General features: G+C 47.4%; 1 protein-coding gene across 3 annotated transcripts; it reads left to right on the top strand.

The window, feature by feature from the left end:
• The first annotated feature begins 1,094 nt into the window (after positions 1-1,094).
• On the top strand, positions 1,095-19,315 carry ERLIN2 (ER lipid raft associated 2). 3 transcript variants are annotated; one of them, XM_031440115.2, is made up of 12 exons: positions 1,095-1,195; positions 2,381-2,502; positions 3,816-3,897; positions 5,030-5,076; positions 6,750-6,811; positions 6,928-7,053; positions 10,437-10,510; positions 10,645-10,703; positions 11,240-11,331; positions 12,202-12,291; positions 14,390-14,469; positions 14,786-19,315. In XM_031440115.2, the coding sequence occupies exons 2-12, from the start codon at positions 2,396-2,398 to the stop codon at positions 14,984-14,986; spliced, it is 1,020 nt and encodes a 339-aa protein (XP_031295975.1). In that variant the 5' UTR covers positions 1,095-1,195; positions 2,381-2,395; the 3' UTR covers positions 14,987-19,315. The 3 variants fall into 3 exon arrangements, with proteins under 3 accessions (XP_031295975.1, XP_031295977.1, XP_010979431.1); XM_031440117.2 differs by lacking the exon at positions 1,095-1,195 and adding an exon at positions 1,230-1,452; XM_010981129.3 differs by lacking the exon at positions 1,095-1,195 and adding an exon at positions 1,505-1,977.
• The last annotated feature ends 3,699 nt before the right edge of the window (positions 19,316-23,014 follow it).

Raw genomic sequence — 23,014 nt, 5'->3', positions numbered from 1 at the left:
AGGTATCATGAAATATCCCAGCAGAAAGTCATGCAGAGCAAACCCCCAGGAGGCGGCGGGCGGGGTGGGGGTGGGGGGGGTTGGAAATGGGCCAGTCCCAAACAGCCATGCCTGGAAAATCTACACTTTCCTTTTCCTGCGTCCTAAATCTGTCTACCACCACCAGCTTGCCGTCTGCCCAGTGTAAAAGCGTTCCATGGAGTGAAGGCTGTAATTAAGTGGACTCTTTCTCTTCTGTGAACAAAACTTCAGTGGCTGAATAAGAAACGGCCCAGTGTGATACCGCCGCCCAGTGAAGGCTGCAGTCTGGGAGACACAAAGCCTGGATGCTGGGCCTGGTTCCTCTGTGCCGTCCGCCTGTTACTGAGCACCTGAGCGCCCGGGATGTTGAGGGAAGGCGCAGTCCCCGCCCTCAGGGAATTTACCGTCTAGGCGGGGGATGCTGATAAGCACCTTGCCCTGTGCGCGGCGGCAGGAGTTAAACTCCGGACGTTAAAACAGCTCAAAGCAGGTTTTCATCCACTGCTACCCTCCACCTCACTGAACCTAAATTTTGTTCACTCAAATTGCGATAATTCCTTCTTAATCTACTTTACGGTGCTGTGGGGACCTCAAAGGCCAAAGCTCCTAGAAAAGCATAAAGGGCAATTCAAAGTAGGGACTCTTGATTAGCGACGTAATGGTGCTAATCTGCTCATTTAAAGGATGTGTTTCATTCAGCGGAGCTACAGGAAAGCGGAGCAGAGGGCTGGAACGGTGGCAACTCGGCGGTACCTGCTCCAAAAAAAAAAAAAACAGGCTTCGCCTAATGCGGAGGGAAATCCGGAGCAAACTCCAGAGTCAAAACCTCGGAGAGGGACACCTCGGTCCCAGCACCCGCAGCCACTCGGGTCGTCCCCGGGGTCACTCTCCAGGCGCCCGCACCACCCCCACCCCGGCAATCCCAGAACATGGTCCCGATCGCCCGGAACTAGTCTCGGGCGCCCCCTGGCGGCCAACCGCGGACACCGAGCGTTCGGAGCGCGGGGGCGGGGCCGGAGACCTAGGGAGGAGAGAGGGGTGTGATCTTCTCGCGTGAACTAATGGCGTCATCGAAGCGACGGGCCCGGAAGGAAGCAGCGTGCTGAGGGGTGTGGCGGTTTCTGCGGTTGCACTGGAGTTCGGACGAGTACGGAGCGCCTGGAGGGACAGCCTGGTACGCGGCCCCCGCCCCTTAGTGCGCGCGCTGGGCCTCGTTGTGGCTCCGGGCCGCAGCTGATCAGCCGTTCTCCCGGGGCCCCGCCACAGCATCCTCTCTCCCTCAGGAGAAGGGGAAGCCACCCCTTTCTGTCCCGTCTCTTCCTCGCGAGCTCCCGGCCGGGACCGAGCAGAGGCTCTTGGAGCCTCCAGCCCGACCCGAGGCTCTTGGGACTCTCAACCCTCTCTCAGAAGAGGGCAGGGAAGGAGCGCGAGGTGGGGAGGCGGTGACTTCGGGGAGGGAAGGGCTTTTGCAGAAAGGACGCAGTTGCTGATGGGTAGCTGGAGGCCGCATGGTAAAATAAGCGCCTCGCAGACGTCTGCGCCCGGGTTGCGTTAGACCCGGGAGGCAGAATCCGCGCCCTGCGCAGGGGGGCCCAGGCACGCCCGACTGGGAACCTCACTGTCAGTTACGGTAGTTTTTCCAGATCATTCAGTGTTCAGGGAATGAGTCTCTGGATGCCAACTCTTTCGCGTGCTGGTGCCTGAATGCAGTTAGACCCAGGAGCCTAGAGCCTTCCAAGCTTGGGGAACCACCTTTCTCCTACCCATGGACTCGGGGAATCTGGCAGATGCAAAGAGCCAGTCAAGCATAGGGGAGGGAGTGTGGCTTCAGTGTTGCTCAGATCCCTGAGTCGTTTAGGAACGAAGGAATAACGGGAAAGGTGGATGAGAGGCCAGAGAATCCCGCCGTGGAACTCTGCTCGCATGCTGTCCCTGTCGCTCCAGCATCTGAAAGGAGTAAATAATGGTTTCCTTCGAAATGGCAGGCAATTAGGACTGGGAGGCTCTGACCAGAATTACATGGCCACAACTGCCTGTCGTTTGACATCCTCTGTAATTTGGGCCAACATGACTGCAGCTGCCTCTCTTCCCTTTTACTAATATGAGTGGCTCCAGTGACAGCACTTTCCCGTTCACAGGAAGAGAAGGCTGTGTTCTGAACGCTGCCCAGTTGGCACGGGTTCTCCCTTGGGCCATGGCTGTGTCTGGAGCCACCGCCTCTTGGAGGAGGTGGGGGATGTAATTCCACAGTTAAGGAACGGGAGTGTTGACTGAGAACAAGGATGAACAGAGTTGTAGATCTAGAGGCCCCCCGCCCTCCTCAGTCAGACCGCACATGTTTTCCTCTCTTTTTCCCCAGGGTAACCGTTCCCTGATGGCCCAGTTGGGAGCAGTTGTGGCTGTGGCTGCCAGTTTCTTTTGTGCCTCTCTCTTCTCAGCTGTGCACAAGATAGAAGAGGGCCATATTGGGGTGTATTACAGGTAAGGCAGCGACAGGGAGAAGCTGGCAACTTCCTATTAAGTGACTCTCTCTCCTAGTCAATGTTTAACAGACTCTGCTGAAGAGCTGTGTTTGTATTTTGTTGAATAAGAGCGTCTTTTAGATTGAGCTTTTGTGTCAGTGACCACAGGGAAGGGAATACACACACACACACACACACACACAAATATGTATCTAAATGTAAATATAAAACTTAGTAGTCTAAGTTCATGCCGTGGATGGCGATTGATAAACGTGTACAGAGATTTAGAGACAAAACCTAAAGGCTGCCGTACCTCTTGAAGATCATCTCTGAAATACTGTTTCCTCCTACTTCCCTCTGGAAATCTTGGTGCTAGGAGCTTGCCTCTGATGAGTACCAGTTCTTGATGGCAACTTGAGGAGATATAATTTGGACCTACTCTTTAAAATTAACATTTCAGAACAAATGGAAGAGCCTGCCAGTTGATTTGTGTCCATCAAGGCAGGCGCTAGGATAGTGGCTCTTAAAATAACCCATTATGTCACTATTTTATTGCTCTCTCTTAAAAAAAATGTGTATTTGACTCAAATAACGTAAAGCAAAGAAGCATTTATAAACCTTGGGTTGCTTTCCTTTTAGTAGCCTCCATAACCCAAGTTTTTTGCTTTAAGTCTAAATGAACCCCTTCTTATATGTGCCCCGTGATGCTTTTTTCTGAATGCCAAGAGCAAGTTCTTAAAGTCTGATTGGGTTCCCCTCTCCCCTTTAATTATCTCTTCCCACCATCTGCTTAGATGTCCCCCAAAATGGCTTTTAATTTTACTGTCATTTACATATAACGTGATTAGAAAGATAACTCTACTGTAAAAATATATATATATATATTTAGATGGTTTGTAAAATGTCCTTGAAGTTGTTATTCTGGTTGTGCATGTCACAGGACTCCAACGTTAGCACCTATATTGGTCACTGTATCACTGAATTTACTGTCCTTATGGACTGCCACAAGCTCAACAGATGTGACGAAACAAAACTGCCTTCCTCTCTTATCTCAAGTAGAGCCAGAGATTCTACTGTCTTGATTCCGCTTAGTTCTATGTGCCAGTTTTTCTCGCTGCAAAAACTTGAGTAATGGTTTTAGGTTTTGCCATCAGGCTTCCTATAATATGAGGGTCGAGCTGAGAGGAAGAGAGGGGTCTGTGAACGTGGCTTTGGCACATGTCACGCTATACTGAATGCGGATGGGGCCGGGGAGAAAGTGGGCCCAGGCGGGACTGATGTAATAGGGACTTTTTGCTGAGCTGAGCCTGCCTCTGTCTCCCTCCTCTGCAGAGGCGGTGCCCTGCTAACGTCCACCAGCGGCCCTGGCTTTCACCTGATGCTCCCTTTCATCACATCGTATAAGTCTGTGCAGGTACTCTTGGCTCGTGGGGTCGACTTGGACGACTGCAGATTTGGGGGCGGGGTGGTGATTGATGCATGATTTGGAATGATTTAGCCATTGGATGAGTGGATGAGTATAATACTGCCTTTTGAAGGAATCATTTCAGAATAAGTCATATGTAATAGATGGACAGACAGACAGATAAAGAAGGAGGCTCCATGAGTCATCTTCTCTGGAATTTTACTTGATTGTTGAAAGAGCTGACTGGGGTCATTGCCTTGGCCACCAATCCCAGCCGAGAATCATTTTTTTCACTTCAAGACAAAGCCAGAGAAGAATCTGTTCTGAACGCGTAGAAGGAAAAGTAGGTTGTATGTGTCTGTGTGTTTTAAACCACAGGCTACCAAAATAGTTGGAAACAAAGCACGGTAATTTGGCTTATTTGAATTTGAGAGATGTGAACATAATTGGGGGACGGGGGAAGAGGCTGAACTTGGTGAAGGGAAGCGACATCTAAAGTGGGAGTAGGGTTAGTGATGATGGATCTAAAGCCGGGCTAAGTTAGACGAGCCGTCTCTGAAGTATGTCCAACTAAGAGGAAGAGGAAGATTTAGAAAGTGACTATTATGCTGACCTTGGGAAATGTCCTGGGGCACCTCATCAGCACTTGCCCCGTATGCCCCTTACTGTGCTGTATGGTTTTCAAAGTGCGTTCATGCACGGGATCTCATTGGAGTCCCAGGTCATCCTGAGAATGGGCTGAGCAGGTTTTATGGGCCGAGAGGTTAAATAAAGAATCTGTTGTTTCAAGACTAGCAAATGGAAGAGACAGAAGTAAGCGCAGGTCTTAGGACTCCTGATCCAGGGTCTTTTCTACCAAAGCATTCTTACTTGTTCCTATGGTAGCTCATTTACAGCAAAGCCAGGGTAGTTACCTTTGTTTGATTTAGCCTCCAACTCTGTAAGTGAGAGGAGTCAGTGGGGATGTTCACCTTTAACAGAGGCAAAGCTTAATACAAATAAATATTCAAGGACAAGGCTATTTAGGATTCCCCAAATAAGTCACTTTGGTTTTTTGTTTGTTTGTTTGTTTCTTTTTTTTTAAAGTCACTTTGTTTATCACTGCCCACCTTTCAGCACCTTCTGTCTCCCCTATTTCCAGACCACACTCCAGACAGACGAGGTGAAGAATGTACCTTGTGGGACGAGGTAAGGTGCCCAGTAACGCTGTTAAGCCCCAGTGACAGGCAGGGCTTCTGCTGCTGAGGAAGAGACAGGGAAAGGGGAAGCACCCCGTGGTGGTTTTACCGAGTTCCCTGCCCCCGAGCTCCCTGTGTTCCGAGCTGACGAGGTGGTGGAGTGCAGTAGAGAAGGTCACTGGAAGGGCCTTGAATGCCGTGATGAAGGCTTTTAGCAGATGAATGACCTGCTGGAGGAAGATAACTTTAGCACAACTAACTATGGAGAACTGTGGAAAGCAGGTCCGGGGTGACCTTAGGGGCAGGCAGTCCCAAGAGAGCATCAGTGTAGTGGTCCGACTGCAAAGTAAAGGAAGTCCAAACAGGACTAGAGTGACAAAGTAAAGCACACCACGAGGAAGTGCTCGGCAAGTACAGGATCACAGCATCGCCCTGGGCAGCTGCCTGACCTCGTCACAGAGTCGTTGTATTTGGAGGAGACTTGGGTCGAAGAAGAGACTTCAAAGACATAAGCTAATGCAATGGTGAACCTGGATTAGAGCCTAATTCCAAAGTAACAGCTATAAAACACATTATGAAAAGTGTATTAGTCATCTTGGGCTGCCGGGACAGCACACCACAGAGTGGGCGGCTTAAACAACAGAAATCTAGTTTCTCATCGTGCTAGAAGCTCAGAGTCCAAGACCAAAGTGCCAGCAAGGCTGGTTTCTGCTGAAGCCTCTTTTCCTCGCCTGCAAGCGGCTCCCTTGCCGTGTCTGCTCCGGCCTCTCCTCTGCGCATGTGTGGGGAGAGGAAGATCGCTGGGGTCGGCTCCTTCCCTTGACAAGTCCAGCTGGACCAGGGCCCCACCCTTATGACCTTATTTAACCTCCATTATCTCCGTAAAGGCCCTGACTCCAAACACAGTCACATTGAGGGTTAGAGTTACCCCATGTGGATTCTGGAGAACACACAGTTCTGTCCATGCCGGGAACTTTGGGGGAATTTGAAGGACTGGGTATTGGATGATAAGGAATCATTGCTCATTTTCTTAGGTTTAGGAATGCTATTGTGACTATAGGAGACTGTCAACTATTCTTAGGTGACTGATGCTTGCCAAAGTATTAAAGGATAAAGTATCATGACTACAGCTTGCTTTGAAACGTTCAGGAGAAAAAAAAAAGTAGATCGATCAACAGGTAAAATGTGAACAATTGTTAAATTTAGATGTTAGTATATGTGTATTAGTTGTACCATTCTTTCAACTTTCCTGTATGTTTGAAAGTTTTTTATAATGAATATTGGCAGGGAAGGGGAAAAGCTGAACCAAAGCGATGGTGAAGACAGAATGAGAAATGGTGACCAGAAAATTCCACACTTTTAAGTTCTGAGAACTCCGTGACCTTTAGTCTTTTCCCTTTGATTGCTTTCATCAGAAGTCATTGCTGATTCAGAAGATATGAACTCCTCTTTTCTTACCCCAAAAGAGTCCCTTTTTCCTTGTGGAGATATTTTTAAGACGCATGATTCCTTGGGAGATTGTGCTAGAAGCTCAGAAGGTCTCCAGCCTGGAGATCCATGTGCCCCTAACCTCCCATGAACTCTCCTCCTTTTCTGCCAAGTCACACGCCCACCACCACTTCAAGGAGAGGCACCATATTCCAGAGCTTTCCAGTGACTGCTTGTCCGTGCTTCCTCCCACAGTGGCGGCGTGATGATCTACTTCGACAGAATTGAGGTGGTGAACTTCCTGGTCCCACATGCAGGTACATTCTGGAAGTTCCTTCCCCCCACCCCCACCCCCGCCCACTCTCCCCAGCGTGTCCCCCTCACCCCCACCCCATGTCTGTCCCAGCTTATTCTGAACCTCTCCTCCTCCCAGTGTACGACATAGTGAAGAACTACACAGCTGACTATGACAAGGCCCTCATCTTCAACAAGATCCACCACGAGCTGAACCAGTTCTGCAGTGTCCACACGCTGCAGGAGGTCTACATCGAGCTCTTCGGTAAGAAGGCCTCTCGTCCTGACCTGCCTGCTGCCCCTGCTACCGCGGGGCAGGCCGGGGACTAAGGGACCGGGAGTGGGGAAGAACCTAGTGCTCAGGAAGTGGGCGGTCGCACAAGGCCTTCCTGAGAGACGCTGATGACAGTGGAAGGAAGTTGCCAGAGTGGTCCAGCTCTGGGCGCAGGAGCCAGAGTGGATGGGAGGGCTCAGTCGGGCCTGAAGTGGAGGACCAGGATGGAAATGCGTCCCCACTGTCCCTTAGCATCGTTCTGTAGTGAAGATGGGGGTGGTTCTAGAACCTTAGAGATTACGCAGCCAGCCCAACATCCTCCTTTCAAGATTAGGAACCAAGGCCCAAAGGGACAGCGTCCCAGAGGTGGCTGCTGGCCAAGCTGAAGCGAGTGCTAAACTCCCCTGGCTCTGCTTCAGCATTCTGTCCCCACGCCACCCTGGAGAAGGCACCCGGAGGAGGGGCACCCTGTTCGGGTGCTGAGAACAACAGGAGTCACCTTTCATTCTCCAAGGAGGACAAGGACTGTAGCCCCTCGCAGTTTCTAGAACGTTTGTGACTTTTGGTACTTGGTTTTTTTTGTTTGTTTGTTTTCAACCCTGTACATGTAGAGATGAATAGGAAAATGCTTGAAACAAAAAGGACCCATGTGCTTAAGCAGACACTTCCTGTCCTTTTTTCTGGTCTAAGTAAACACAGCCCGACTTCAGCAGCAAGGGAAGGAGGCGTTGCAGTCATAGTTACAGCTCTTTTGGGATAAAGTGTTTGGTTTAAACGTGTTTTAGCCAGCGCTAAAAACAAACCACCTCTGCAGCCAGTGGTATGATTATTCTTGACACCAGGGCTGGACAGTGGTTTCTCCCAGGAGTCTTCATTAAAAGGCCCCTGAGTGAGAACATTCTGCAGAGTAGACAAAGGAGGAGTCATTGGTGATGCCAGTCATCTTTCTTTTTTTTTTTCTTTTCTTTTCCATTATGGTTTATTACAGGATATTGAATATAGTTCTCTGTGCTATAGGAGAGGACCTTGTTTATTTTATACATAGTAGCGTGTATCTGTTAATCCCAAACTCTTAATTCGTCCCTCCCCACCCCTGCTCCCCTTCGGTGACCATAAGTTTGTTTTCTATGTCTGTGAGTCTGTTTCTGTTTTGTTAGTAAGTCAATTTGTATCATATTTTAGATTTCACATATAAGTGGTATCATGGTATTTGTCTTTCTCTCTCTGACTTACTTCACTCAGTATGATCATCTCTAGGTCCATCCATGTTGCTGCAAATGGCGATACAAGTGATCTTAATTAAGCAAACGGCCTGTTGCACTGTGTTTCAGATTTGGGAAATCATCAGAGGCCCTTATAGCTTTTCTGCAGTAGAAAATGAATCTAAATTCACTTCGTAAGCTTTGAATTCTTTTACTGAGTTTGGATTCAGTGTGCTTTTAAGAAAAATTGGGTAAATTTGCGGGGTTTTTTTTTTTTTAACCTCAAACTGATAGAACTTTATAAAATATTAGTTTTCTCTCTAGCCACTGTTTTAGAACTTGTGCCGTTAAATGAATTACTTGAAAGCATTTGAAACAACCAAGGACAAAAGGTCTCTAATTTCCATGAAGAGAGAATCAGGATGTGAAATTGTTTTGCATTAGAAAACTTCTCACTGTCTCACAGATGAACTTGGCAGCTTAGAGAAATGTAGCTTTTCATGTACAGAGGAGCCGGGGAAGTGTGTCTGCTCTGAGATGTTTTTCTTTTTAAAGTTTGTTCTTGTCAGCAAGCACCGTTCTGCTTAGAATCCATTTGCACCTGCAGAGGAGAAGCTCGATCCTGTTCCTTGAAGGATCTGGTCCCCTCCTGTCAGGACTCAGAGCCCTGACCTTCATCTTGACTGCAGCTGCCATCACTGCTAACTGCAATGCGTCCTCTTTGCCCATTTTATAAAAATGTCACCCAGTACTTGTTCAGAAGTTTATCTGAAGAACCTCTTTGTGTTAATAGGCATTTATCAGCATAATTGTCCCATATAAACAGCTTAGTACTGGTGTCACTTTGGTAGTAAACCAACTTGCAAAATATTTCTTCCAGATTTTCCTAGAAAGTTGCTAGGCCAGGGTCACAGGTTTCTGCCTTGACTCAGATATAATTTGGTCTGAGAAACAACTGTATTATTACTTTATGGAGGGCACAGGCCCCCTCACTTAAAGTTTGGTTGGCCTCCTATTTACAATAGACACCATGGAATGGAGTGTTAACCTCCAGCTGTCAAATTGTGAGCCCCGGGTTGGCTGTGGGGTGCTACCTTTATGGGCCTTTCTCGGTGCCAAGAGGCTCATGAGAGCAGGTCCAGCGTGTAAAACATTCAAACCCCTGCTTAGTGATACAGTGGTCGAAGAGAGCACTGTTTGAAATCCTAGCCATCAAAGCACAGTCATTCAACAGCTTCCTTATTTTGGCCTCTCGCTGGCTCAAGCACATTGCTGGACACTGAGGGCCTCGGTCTGGACATCTGTAAAAGGCAGGAGTTAGACTCGCTGTTTGGCAGAGGCTCCTGGTTCGGCCCCGGTGACCAAGAATGGTCATTTAAAGCAGATGGCAGCTGACAGTAAGGGAGGTGGTTCCGATTCGATGTCCCAACTCGGTTTTGTGGTGGCCTTTTCTTGGGCCCTTCCAGGGTCTTACTGAGGGTCTCACGGGCAGCGGGCAGGGAAGAGCAGACCCGGCCAGAGAAGGCAGCCTTGGTGCTGCTGTTCTGGGATCGCAGCTCGAGGGGGCGGTCAGTTATCTCTCTGCCTCTGCTTGTTCTCGAAACGACTCACCTGTGGATTCCAGACAAAGGAACAGCATCAGACAAGACATCAGAGGACTTGGGCTCGTTTCTGGGACTGGAAATTGTCATTTTCCCCTCGTGTGATTTGATGGAGGTCCTACAGGCATTGGTCCTCCTTGGGGCTTTCCTTGACGTCAGAGTGTTTCTCTTATAGAAACTTGTAAAATTACTAGATTTCATGTGCTTGGCTCTTTTCAAAATACCTAACATGGCCCTTCCACCTTCCATTTTCATGAAAGTTGGGTGCACACCTTCTCTTTTGCTGACTGAAGAAATGTGCTAGTTTTAAAGCTCAGTTCCCGTTTGGAGGCCACAGAGAAGGACGTCCTCGAGCCTGGCTCGCGAAGCGGGACTGCACAGGCCTCCGCTGTGAGTCTTGCAGGGGCTCATTAGGTGCCTGGGCTCGGATGAGCACTCTTCATTGGGAGGGCCTTTTGCCTGTAGGTGCATTTTTGAGTTGGTGCTCCCTTGGCTTGTATTCTGCCCCCATCCTTCCCTCCACCCTGCCTAGAAAGTGTCACAGCTCCTTTTCTGTCTTTCTTGATTTCAGATCAGATTGATGAAAATCTCAAACTGGCCTTGCAGCAGGACCTGACTTCCATGGCCCCTGGGCTCGTCATCCAAGTAAGCATGGCCATGGTGGGAGCGCCCCCTCTCCAGGGGGACGGCCTGCCTGTGCAGGAGGGGCACGGACCAGTGAGAGCCGGTCCCTCAGCACCCTCACCTCCCCATCAGGTGCTGTTTTTATCCTTCTCCAGGCTGTGCGGGTGACAAAACCCAACATACCCGAGGCCATCCGCAGAAACTACGAGCTGATGTGAGTGTGCCCTCTGCCCGAGCTGTGACTACCACTCTCTCCCGCCTCCCACTCATCCCACCCCAGGGGTATCCAACACTCTGCCAGGCTGCTAGTCCCCTCTTGAGTGTCTGTCACAGCCCACTGGCCTGCAGGATGGAGAGGGCATGTCAGCATGCTCACCTGGGCTCTGTGACTGTGATTGAGAGCCTCAGAGCAGGGATGCTCTTAAGAGGGCCAGGGGGCCTCCTGTGTGCTTCATGGCTCGTGCCAAAGAAGACTGGAGGGAAAGGTGCCTCAGTGGGCAGGCGGGGGCCTTTTCCTCAAGTAAATCCTGCTCTATTTCCCACAAACGAATCTGGGAGGAAAAGGAGGTCCATGTGACTGTCTGTAGCATATCCGCTTTAACCTTGGACCTGAAACAGGCTTCCAGGAGACAGGAAGAAATCCCAGTCGGCCTTCCTCGGCAGGAGAGTTGGGCTTTTCCAGGGAACGGTGGAGTTCTGCAGAAACTTACCCTCAGCAGCCTCACAGCAGCACCCTTTTCTCCCCTCCAGGGAAAGCGAGAAGACAAAGCTGCTCATTGCGGCCCAGAAGCAGAAGGTGGTGGAGAAGGAGGCAGAGACAGAGCGGAAGAAGGCCCTCATTGGTCTGCATGTGCTTCTGGGATCCCCTTTCGGGGCCAAGGGGCTGGGGAAGGGGGCAAGACTCGAGGAAGCCTGGCCCGTGGTCCTCCGAACCCCTGCTGTACGCAGGGGCGGCTTTCCTAGTCCCAGAAGCAGAGCTGGAATTGTCAGATCACGGCTGGGGGCGTGAGTTTGAGTTTCCGCGTAGCTCTTAAATGAAAGGAGGCCAGCCCGTTCATTCGTCATTCACAGCGGTGAGGACACTTAGTTAGCCCTTCCTTACTCTGAGCCGAGGGCTTTTCTAAGCACTTGTACGTGAACTAGCTCGCTCTTCACAGCCCCTGGGTGAGAAAGTCACCATCATTCACCTCATTTTACTGAGCCGAAGCATAGCGAGGTTAAATTACTTGCCCAATGTCACATGGCAAATACGTGGCAGAAGTGGGGTTCAAATCCAGGGACTCTGCTCCCAAACCTGGGTTCTTCACCGCTGCACCCAGCTGTCAGCCACAAACCCAGCTACTTCCTGAGGGAGGCAGCAGGAGGAAACTTGTTAGGGAGTACCGTGATCCTTAAACTGCTCCTTTGGGAGACATGCCCTGTGACTTAGGAGCGAGGTCAGGGTTTGCTCCTGGCTGTCACCCTCTGATGTAGGGCTCCTCCCTTGGGCCCAGGTCTCCCTCATTCCTGTCTCGTGCTGCCGCTGAGGTCCTGTGCTCACTGCGCATTCCCTCTCCGCCCCATGGGCCTCCGTGCTGCCCTCTGGGCCAGTGGCTCTTCACCAGAGCTTGCCCAGCCCTCTGCATAAGGGACGCGGATCAGGCGAAAGGTGCGGTGTAGTCAACCTTTTGACATATCAGAGCGCTAAGCCTTTGTCCACCTTGTTAATACAGAGGCAGAAAAAGTGGCTCAGGTGGCAGAGATCACCTACGGGCAGAAGGTGATGGAGAAGGAGACGGAGAAGAAGATCTCGGAAATCGAAGGTGAGCCAAAGTGAACTTCACGCCTGCCTTTCCCTCCGACCCCACTCTGAGGCCAGGGGGTGGGAGAGTCATTTCCTTGGCTCTGTAACCTGCTCTAAGATGTCATGACTTCTTTGGAACATCACTTGTTCTCTGTGTGCTGACTCGAGTCTGGGGGAGAGTCGAGCCAGGCTGGCACTCATATTCCACTTCCGAGAGATTCATTCAGTCAACAAACGTTAGCTGAGTGCCCTCAAGACCCTTATGCGAGGCTTAAGAGAAGGGAACCCTCGTGGGCCCTGCTGTCTTGAGCTCACAGTCTGGCATTGGGAGGAAACCAAGGAGCGAGGTCAGAACAGCAGCTCTCTCCCTCCTGCCTTGCCCTCCTGCTCCTGGAATTCTGTCAAGACTGTGGCTTTGGCCTCTAAGTCTGCTCTCAGATCCCCATGGTTGTTAAGCAGGGTGTGAAGCAGACACTTTTTCAGCACCAACAACCCAAGCTGGAGAGAAGCATTTTCTTTGCCAGCTTTTCTTTTTTCTCACCTCTTTTCATTGGAGTGTAGTCAGTCTACAGTGTTGTGTCAATTTCTGGTGTAGAGCACTGTGCTTCTGTCATACATGGACACACACATACTCGTTTTCATATTCTTTTTCACCGTTTGCCAGCTTTTCTGAACATGACTCACCTTCAGTTCCCTGCCCCTCAGCCCTCACCTCACTCCCACCACCCATATTCTGCTCCAGGGGGTACCTTAAACGGAGCAAATCAGACAACAGAAATGGGACCTCCAGGCCCAGCTTCAGGTGACGAGTGCTGTGTCCAGTCACAGCACGATGGGGCCTGTCGGGCTTTGTAGCAGCTTCTCACTGGGGAGCCCTTAGCAGAACAACATATGTTTATTTCTTATAAATACGGGTCATCAGGTGCCAAAACCAGTTGAGTTGGCCTCCAGCAGCCAGAGCCTCAACCAGCCTGCAGGCTCCTCCCACCCAGGGCCCTGCTGAGGGTGCAGTGGGAACCCACCCACAGACCCAGCTTCTGCTACAGGTGTCACTCCCACGAGGCTGGCCTCATTCCCAAGGCCGAAGAGTCAATATCAAAAATTTTGTGTCAGTTTGACCAAAAGCTGGTCTCATACATTAAGGAAGCGTATTGCTTGCATAGTAGAAGCTTAAATAGGTCTTAACCCCATAGAAAACAAACTTATGGTCACCAAAGGGGAAGAGGAAGGTAAGTTTGAGATTAGCAGATAAAAACTAATGTATATAAAATGGATAGACAACAAAGTCCTACTGTATAGCACAGGGAACTACATTCAATATCTTATAATAACCTACAATGAAAAAGAATATATATATATATATATATATATATATATATATATATATAAAACTGAATCACTTTGCTGTACACCAGAAACCAATACAACATTGTAAATCAACTATACTTCCATAAAAAAATATAAATAAAATAAATAGGTCTTAACCCAAATAGGTGTTAGTCTGGACCACGACCTGTAATTCCCTTAGAGTTGTGCCAGCTTAACCACCGTAAATGAGAACCTTTTTGGAATGACTGATGGAAACGAAAGGGAAATGAAGTTGGAGAGTGGCTGAACTGTTTCGTTTATGGCGGTCGGTTTTAGGACGGATCTGCCTCTGGCTGTGTCCGGAGCCTTCTTTGGGCTTCTCTTGCTTTTGCTGAGAGTACAGAAGAGTTGAGGTGGAGAGCTCAGAGCCTGAAGGTTGAGGCGGGGGTCCCACCCCACTCCTCCCAGGCACAGAGCTACCACAGGAGTAAACAGGTAGAAAGAGGAAGCGTCTCTGGGTGGCAGTGCCTTTCTCGACGATGCTGTCGAAGAAGACGTGGTCAGGCACAGCCACAGACTTGCTCAGAGCTTGTCTCCACTGCAGTCAGAAGCTGTCTCTTGGTTGATTTTCACAACAGCTTGCAAAACTGGAAAAAAAAATGCCTTTTTCCCAGTTTCATCCATGAGGAAATCAAAGCACAGAGAAATAAGAGCCATCTGCCTGAGGTCACAGAGGCAGTCAGGGAAGGTGGCCGGGCGCAGCCTACTGATCACCTCGGCGCTTCAGTGTGCTGTGTTCTTCCCTTAAGATGCCGCGTTCCTGGCCCGGGAGAAGGCGAAGGCGGACGCCGAGTGCTACACGGCCATGAAGATAGCCGAAGCGAATAAGGTAAGCCCAGCACCGCCTGCGGAGGGGGGTGTCTCTGGGTCCGGGCTTACACTGCCTGAGAGTCCCTGGTGTCCAAGACCACCGCCCCGCAAGCCCCTCATGGCCGGAAGTGAGGACCCCTGTGCTGGGTGGGCCAGGGCCTTCCCTTATGTCTTACCTGGGCCTTGATAGTTTAATTTTGGTGTTAAACACAGAAATCCCTAAAATTCTCGTGGTCCTCAAGGTGAGACCCTCCCTGTGAAAAGCGAAGGGGCACCACCCACAATTTCCCAAACCTGGCCCCACAGACGTCTTCCGTCCTTTTGTTTCCTTGCAGCTGAAGCTGACCCCGGAGTACCTGCAGCTGATGAAGTACAAGGCCATCGCTTCCAACAGCAAGATTTACTTTGGCAAAGACATCCCTAACATGTTCATGGACTCTGCAGGCGGCCTGGGCAAGCAGTTTGAGGGGCTCGCTGACAAGCTGAACTTTGGCTTAGAGGGTGAGCCCTCGGAGGCAGACGCTGAGGAGAACTGAATGTTTCTGGACACAACCTCAGAGGACACTCAGAGAGATCTTTATTTTTTACTGATGAACCAGGATGCCCCTCCCTTCCACCCAACCTTTTGACTCTCTTCCACGAGCCATGGTGAAAAAAGAAGACATGGACTTAAGTCTATTCCCCTTCCTGGGAAGGGAGGGCAGGGATTGGTGATTTGGGGTTTTATTCAGGTAAGTAGGTTATATGACTTCTGTTAAGATTTGTGAACCCTGGGTTAGACCTTTGACCTCCAGATTCTGATTTTCGCCCTTTTGAAGCTGGCTTAATTAGGGATGCTGTCAAGGAGGAGTGGGAGAAATACAGGGTGTTGCCTCCAGGTGATTTGATTTCCCTTCTTTGGGAAAAGGTAGTCCAGTGTTCTCATCCTGCCTCCAAGGTGGGAGATGCCTGTGGGGGAGGCTCAGTGACTGAGCAAATGCGAGCTTATAAGTTTGCCAGCAGGGCCCTCGAGAATGCTGGCTTTCCTGGCATTGCTGTCGGTGCAGACATGAGCTGCCGCAGAGCTGCACTTTCTGGCAAGGAAGATCTGGTGCTAGGTTTTGCAAGCTTTTCTACACACCGGCCTCGTGGCCCCAGGGCTTGAAGAGTGGTGGCTTCTGACTCCATTGCCCAGAGTCAGGGTTTGGTCACCACCACACAGTTCTTTTTAAAACTTTTCACCTATTCTGCGAGTTGGTGTTTTCTCCTCTTAACCTGTTCATTGGTTCTGCTCAGCATCAAGAAGATGGAACAAAGATCTCAAGCGTCTTCAGAGCTGTTGAAGTGGAACCATGGTATCCATTAGCCACTGAGCACCTGTTTGGCAAATAATGTGTGTTCCTTGGGATCAAGTGTCTTTTCATGTTGAGTAGCTTCTCTGGGGGAAGAAGAAGGGTCATCCAAAAGAGTTCCCAGTCGCAATGCCTATGGCTCGTGCTGGGAGTTCGTCTGACATAGTGACAGAAGGAAGCCCATTCTCTACGTGGTACGTGTCTTGAAACCCCAGGCTCCCAGGTCCCACACGGGGGTCACACTGAGTGTGAAATCTCCAGGGACAGCTGTGTGGGTGCAGGTCAGAGTTCACGCCCGAGTCCCTGTGTTAGAATGGCTGCATCAAAATCCATTCAAATGTTTTTCCATTACTAACTAGGCGATTTGGATGGGGAAAGCAAACATGAAGAAAAGGTTTTCTTATGTCCTGAAATTGGAGGCGGGGTGGGTACCAGATTGCTAAGTGGATGGACTTGCCTGCGCGTCGGGATTGGCTGTGACAGGCTCCAGCGTGGGACGTGTTACTAGCTTTGTTATCAGCTGTCCCCACCGCCGTACCCCTCTTCCCTCTTCCCTCGGGGAAACTCTGAGTGGAACTTTCTGGCACAGATTGCCATCTCATTTTCAGTCCCACGCCCAGACTTCTGATTTATCAAATGGCCCCAAAAGTCGAGCCAGCTTGCTCCTAAGTAGCACGAGGCTCGTTGGGAACTCAGGAAGCATTCAGCCTGACCAGGAAGAAACAAAGGGTTAACTCCTCTCAGTTTAGATGTGGCCCTTCTCTGGTCTAATTTCTGAGACTTAGAATTCTCAAACCACTGGTCACACTTTGTGCAGGCAGCCGAATGTTCCTGGGCAGGATGGACTGTCATGCGCTCAGAAGTCCTTCCAAGAGGCCATTAGTCTCCTAAGACCAACGTAAGGTATCCATTACTAAGATACACTCACGCTCCTCCCACTTCAGTGCCATCAGTCACCGGTCAGGAGCAACATGTCACCTCCAGCATCCCTGATTTGCATATTTATCGGCTTCTCTGCTCTGAGACTTTCTACCCAAGCCTCAGAAAACACTACTTCACTGCAGTGGAACACGAAGCAAGGCTGTCTCAGCCTCTGAACAGCACACTTGCTTAGGCTCTTAACTGGAAAGTCTCTCTAATACTAACATTCTGCGACAGCTTGTTCCTTGCCCTGGATCACAAAGGAGCCTCACTGAAGTCCTGCTGCACCTGCCCCCCTCAAGGTTAATGTCACTGCTGCTTTAAGCAAAAATATAACCATTGTAGTACCCATCAGTTTAAATCCAATGGTTGTCTGTACCTGCCTGAATAGTAAAACCATGGAAGTCTGCCATGTCCTTAGCGTGGGACATCTAACCAGTCTGTCTGTGTGACTTTCATGTCTTTAAGAACACTTAACTAGAAAACCTGATCTGAAAACCTTTAAATTCTAAACATGGAAAATGTGATCGCCTGCAGTTTTGTAGGCAGTAAAGTCATGGCTGCTATTTATAAATGGAACTTCTATCAAAATAAGTAATTGTTTATAAAATTCAGTTTTTGTAGGATTTTTCCAAGGAAAAGTCACCTTGGTTGAATGTTTCTCACTCATTAAACTTTGCAGAAGTGATTCATATTCAGTACTGTTTTTAATCACTTTTTTAATATCAGGACAGAATGTTTGAAAGGAATCCAAAGTGCGCTAATAACTTTTGTATGACTAAAATAAATTTGGGAGACTCTCTGATCATATTAAGTTGAGGGAGGAAAAAAACTGTGAAAGAACATTAGCAATACAATTATCTCAGTATCTGCAGGGGGTTGGTTCCAGGACCCCTGCAGATACCAAAATCCTGGGATGCTCAAGTCCCTTATATAAAATAGTGCACCATTGCCCTCAGTATCCACAGGTTCTGTATCCATGGCTACAGTGGGCTGACTGTATGAATCAAAAAAAGGTAGATGTTTATAAAGGATCTGTTGCAGTTTCTATGTATGGGTCTATGTATCTTTCAATATGGACAGCATTACCATTTATAGAGAGCGAATAGTGAAGGTGAGATCGTCATAATTAACTGGCTTATTTAAGTTCAAGGATAAAAGTGTATCCTGACTAGTGGCTACTCTGTGTCTGGGAACTTAACCACTTTCTACTGAGTGGAGTTTTAGCCACTGTTTCCGTTGTTTTTTTTTAAAAGAGATAATAGCCAATCATTTTGTGTTTGTTTCCCATTCCTCTTTATTTCTGCTTTTGTGCAAGCTGGTGATTGAACAGTCAAAACTAATTCTACTTTCAGAGAGGCCTGAGGGCTTAATGACCGCCTTTGTCACTGAGAAATGATTCTTGTTCATCACTCTACAAATGATATGCTGGATTAACTGCCTTGGGTTGATAGATGGAGGAACTGTTTTGAACAACACTAAAGGTGTGATTTTATGTCTCAGTTTTATTTTCAGTCTTGCTAAATAAAATGAGTCTTTATATTTTTTTATTAAAGTGATATTTAGCAATAGCTAATATTAGGCTAAGTGATATAAAGAGATAAAACATCCTTGCCTAGTAGAGTTAAGTCAAGACTGCCTCCAGAGTATACTCAGATGAATATCTATCTGCATTATTAACTTGGAAACAATGAACAGCTAATTTGTGAACATAGCATAATTCCTGGTATGTGCTAGAGAGATTTATCATAAAGAATCCATATGCTGGGGGGGGAGGGCATACTCAGTGGTAGAGTGCGTGCTTAGCATACACGAGGTCCTGGGTTCAATACCTGGTACCCACCCCCTTAGAAATTTTTTTTAAATAAAAAACCTAACTCCCCCCCGCAAAAGAATCCATATACTGTTGCAATTCTGCTCCAAAGAGCAGAGATACTTTCAATTGGCCCAAAACTCATTTTGATATCAATTCAATGAGAAAGTCCCGGTCTCTGTTTGGGAAAGCTGCCCAGCCTAGAGTTGCCGAATAAAATACAAGATGCCTAGTTAAATGTGATGTTCATATAAACAATGAATAACTTTTAGTATAAGTATGTCCCAAATGTTGCATGAGACATACTTAAACTAAAACATTATTTGTTGTTTATATGAAATTCGCATTTAACTGAGTATCCTGAACAGTTGACCCTTGAACAACCTGGGTCCACTTTTACATGGATTTTGTTCAGTAAACATGTACTACAGGACTATACAATCTGCGGTTGGTTGAAACCAGAGATACAGAACCACATATCCGAGGGCCTGCTACAAAGTTATGCTAGGATTTTCCTCGGTGCCGGGGCCAGTGCCTCTAACTCCTGTGTCGTGCAAGGGTCAACTGTCTTTTTATTTGCTAAATCTGGCAATCCTAGCCCATGATTTCTCAGGGGTTTTTTTAATGGTGCTCCCAAACTGTTCTCTATTGGTTTGAGAGCTATAACAGAAATATTATGACTCTACAATTGAATAGGTAAGTTAAGAATGTATTTACTAGAGTTAAACTGCCAAGATTCAAATCCCTACTCTACCACTTCTTAGATGTATGGTCTTGAATAAATTCTTTACCCTCTCTGAGACTCAGTTTCTTCCTCTATAAAATGGGTTGAATGGATGAAATGAAGTAACAGATGTGAAGGGGGTTAGAACTCTGCCTAGCATGCACAAGTGTTCAAAAGTAACTTATTTTCAGGCATCTGGAAAAACAGGCTAGAAAGCACGCAGGTATAAAGTGGGTACCACTAAGTGGGAAATCAAGCAGATATGATCAACATAGACGAAGATTACAGGTAGGCTAGCACATAGAGAAAGGAAGGGGCAACACTGCAATGCAGCAAACAGTATTGAGAATATGTAGCAATGTAGTAGGTGAAAAATTAGCCAGTTTGGCTCTGTTGAAAGGAATTGCCCATTTCTGGGCTCCAATTAAAAAAAAAAAAGGAAAAAAAAAAGATTTGAAGAGGCTAGAAAGAAAATGTTAAACCCAAAAGAAAAAAAGTAGTTAAAAATTAAGGCTTATGGGACCCCAGAAAAGGCAGAAGTTTAGCGACTTTATGTTCATAAAAGTTGCATCATTATACAACACAGGGAATATAGCCAATATTTTAAAATAACTGTAAACGGAGTATAACCTTTAAAAACTGTGAATCACTATATTGTACACCTGTGACATATAACATTGTACTTAGGTTTAAAAGGAAAAAAAAGTTGCATCATGGTCAGCTAGATATTGTCTAGCTGCTCAGAGACCAAAGAAGAGGAAATCAGCTCGCAGAACAGAGCATTTAAAAAGATTTTACTTAAAATAAGACTGGCTAAAATTTGAAACAGGGAGAAGTGGTTATCTGCAAAGAGAAAATAAATAAATCCAGGGATTAGCACAGATAACATTTTCTTCTCTGACGGGCTTCAGAAATTGGGGAGCCTCTATGCTGTTTGGGATGGTTTAAATGTCATTCTCTCCATATGAAAGATCAGATGATCTCTAAAGGTCCTCCCCAGGTCTAGGGTTCTAGACGCCATATTGACATTTCAAAAGCCAAATATGACAGCATGTTTGCAGAAGGATTGCTGTCATGGCTTCCCTACCTGAATTCATTTAAACTGGGACGTGGGCACTATTTTTCCGTTTCTCTTCAGAGCCAGGTAACCTGGCAACAGTGATTTTCTATTATTTTATCTTTGTTTTTCATTCCCTGAAAGAATCACAGTAAACTCAGAAGGAAACAATTTTAAAATCCACAAATGTTTTTCTCATGATTCAAGGCCTTAGACTACAGAGGCCAATGTTTTACAAGCTTGATGGCATTTGTGGGAAGTATACTAGATTTTTATTAAACTGTTTATAAAATCTGTTCCTCTGGGTATTTGGCTTGCTAAATCTTTCTTTTCCCCTTTGTCCTAGCAGACTGTTGGCATGATTTAAAGACAATTACTGATGATGAAGTGACTAGACTTGCATTTTTCAAGGGTTAAGTGGTAGGGAAGGATGAAAGGTTCAATTAGATGGTTGATGTCCCACGAAGAGGAAGAGAAGAAACTGAAAAAGAAAATAAGGAGGGAAAAGTGGGATAAAATTAACTCGAAAGCACAGCTAAGGCATTAAAAAAAAAAAAGTAAAGAAATTGGAAAATGTGAAGTGATAATAAAAATGGGGTCTCATGACCTTCTTGTCTTTACTTCCTTTCATAAGGTCATAGATGGTTAGAGATGAAAATATCTTAGAAATGAATCCACAATAAAGCCGGTCCTACTCATCTTGGTCTCCCCCTGGCTCCTTTATAGAGAAAAATGCCTCAATAAATGTTGACTGAACATATAAGCAGGGGTGAGGGGCCTAACATTCATTGAACACTTGCTTTGGGGGAGCACTCTGCTAAGTGTGTGTCACATTACCTCGATTGATTCTTACTGCAACTCTGAAGGAGGTGTTGACTCCATTTGATTAAAAAAACTGAAAAGTTCAGTAACTTGTCCAAGATCACGGTTTAGTGATGAAACCAAGATTCAACTTGTATCAATCCCATACCACAGCTATCCTTATTAACTTGAAAGCTTAAATCACTCTTCTGATACTTTTCTGGCAGCCACACTCACACACAGCATTGGGGTGGGGGGTTGATCTTGTAATTCAAAGACCTGATCTATTAAATAAAGACATTCCTACATGTTGTCATAGTGACCTATCACCTGGATTAGGCATCCCCTAGGTCCATGAAGTATTTACGGTTTTTAAAATGTTTTCCAAACAGTGTATCAATTTAAGTACGTCATGCTCACCCAGTCCTTCCTCATCCCCATCACCTTCACCCCTCTGTTCCTCCCACTGCTGACTGCTGGCTAGCACCTTCCAACCTTGTATTTCTACAACAGGCATCTATTCACACCATGAAGGGCTATTTTGGTCATTTTTAAATCTTTATTACTCTGACAAGAAGTAGAAATTATCAAGTCCAGAGACATTTGATTAGAACACAATTACTGTTAATGTCGTTGGCAACCCTAGTCTACAGATAACCCAGTTTTGTGTACCTGGTAAATGGAGACTTCCCAAAAAGAACTCCTTGAGAAGTTCTGCTCAAAGTGGTTTTCCCAGAGCAGACATGTGAAATTCTGTCTCAGTTCCTGGGGTCTGGGAAGACGGTGAGAGAAAAAAGTACGAATATTGCCCTTTCTTTCCAGAAGGCTGGAAGTAAGCCCAGTCACCTCAAGATAACCTGGAGAACAACCTTTAACCTTTCTCCAACATAATAGCATCTCATTTATTAAGCTGAATTAATGTTTAAGAATCTTTCAATAGTACAGCCAAAAGGGCTTTCGTTAACAAAACTGATTTCTACTTGCGCCTGGCACCTACTTCACCATCTGACTATGAAGTTTAGCGTTTTCCTGTGTTGGCCATTGTATGGTTTGGCTCCTCATCGTGTTTGTGACCTCCATAACGCTCAGAGCTGGACACGCAGGAGACTCAGGAACCGGGCTGTGTGCTGAGCTCAGGCTGGTCTGTCTAAAGCTCTCCTCCCAGCAGGTTTCCTCACTGGGAAGGCAGGCAGCACCAGCCACCAGCGGGACTGACCAGCTGGTACGTGGACAGTCCAACTGAGGCTTGCTGTAAGTCCAAACTACACACCGGGTTTTGGAAATTAAGCACAATTAAAAAAGAATTAAAATATATCATTGTTTTTCTATTGGTTACATATTGAAACCTTACTCTGGATATACTGGGCTATATAAAATGTATTCATTAATTTTTTTTTACTCTTTATATGCCTATTAGGAAATGTTAAATTACATATATATGGATCGCATCATACTTCTACTGGGCAGCACTGGTCTAAAGGATGACCAGAGGAAAATACCATGTTCTTTAGAAACAGTCTTCTTTTATACCTCTTAAAGGTTCCTCCCGAGAATCATCTGAGATAAAAGCCTGCTCTCCCGCCCCAGCAGCTTCTCATCCTGGTCTCCCGGCAAAGGACCCCGGGAAGAGGATCTCGGAAATAGGCAGCGTTTTCTGCAATCCTCGCGGGCGGCGGGGGCGGCACGAACGGCGCGGGCGGCTGACGTAGAAGACCCGCGGGGCGGCCCCGGAATGACAAAAAGAGCGCCCACGCGCTCGAGCCCGTTGCTTTCCGCGGTGACCTCCCCAAGATGGCGCTGCCGAGGGGGGCGGGGCCGCTTGCCACACGGCCAAAGTCCCGCCTCCGCGCCGACAATTGGCTGAGACGACTTGGTGGTGAGCGGTGATTGGGCCACTCGGAGACGTGAGCTGGGCGG

The sequence above is a fragment of the Camelus dromedarius genome, chromosome 22, assembly GCF_036321535.1.
Source record: "Camelus dromedarius isolate mCamDro1 chromosome 22, mCamDro1.pat, whole genome shotgun sequence".
Taxonomy (NCBI): domain Eukaryota; kingdom Metazoa; phylum Chordata; class Mammalia; order Artiodactyla; family Camelidae; genus Camelus; species Camelus dromedarius.
Note: the sequence above shows the minus strand (reverse complement) of the source record. Positions and strands in the feature narration are given on the sequence as shown.

What these genes read in the sequence shown, in the direction of transcription:
- ERLIN2 (XM_010981129.3), top strand. Translation starts at nt 1,906, where the DNA reads ATGAGAGGCCAGAGAATCCCGCCGTGGAACTCTGCTCGCATGCTGTCC. An exon ending in CTTCCTGGTCCCACATGCAG is followed by an intron (nt 6,812 to 6,927) that starts GTACATTCTGGA and finishes TCCTCCTCCCAG; the next exon opens with TGTACGACATAGTGAAGAAC. An exon ending in GGTCTACATCGAGCTCTTCG is followed by an intron (nt 7,054 to 10,436) that starts GTAAGAAGGCCT and finishes TCTTGATTTCAG; the next exon opens with ATCAGATTGATGAAAATCTC.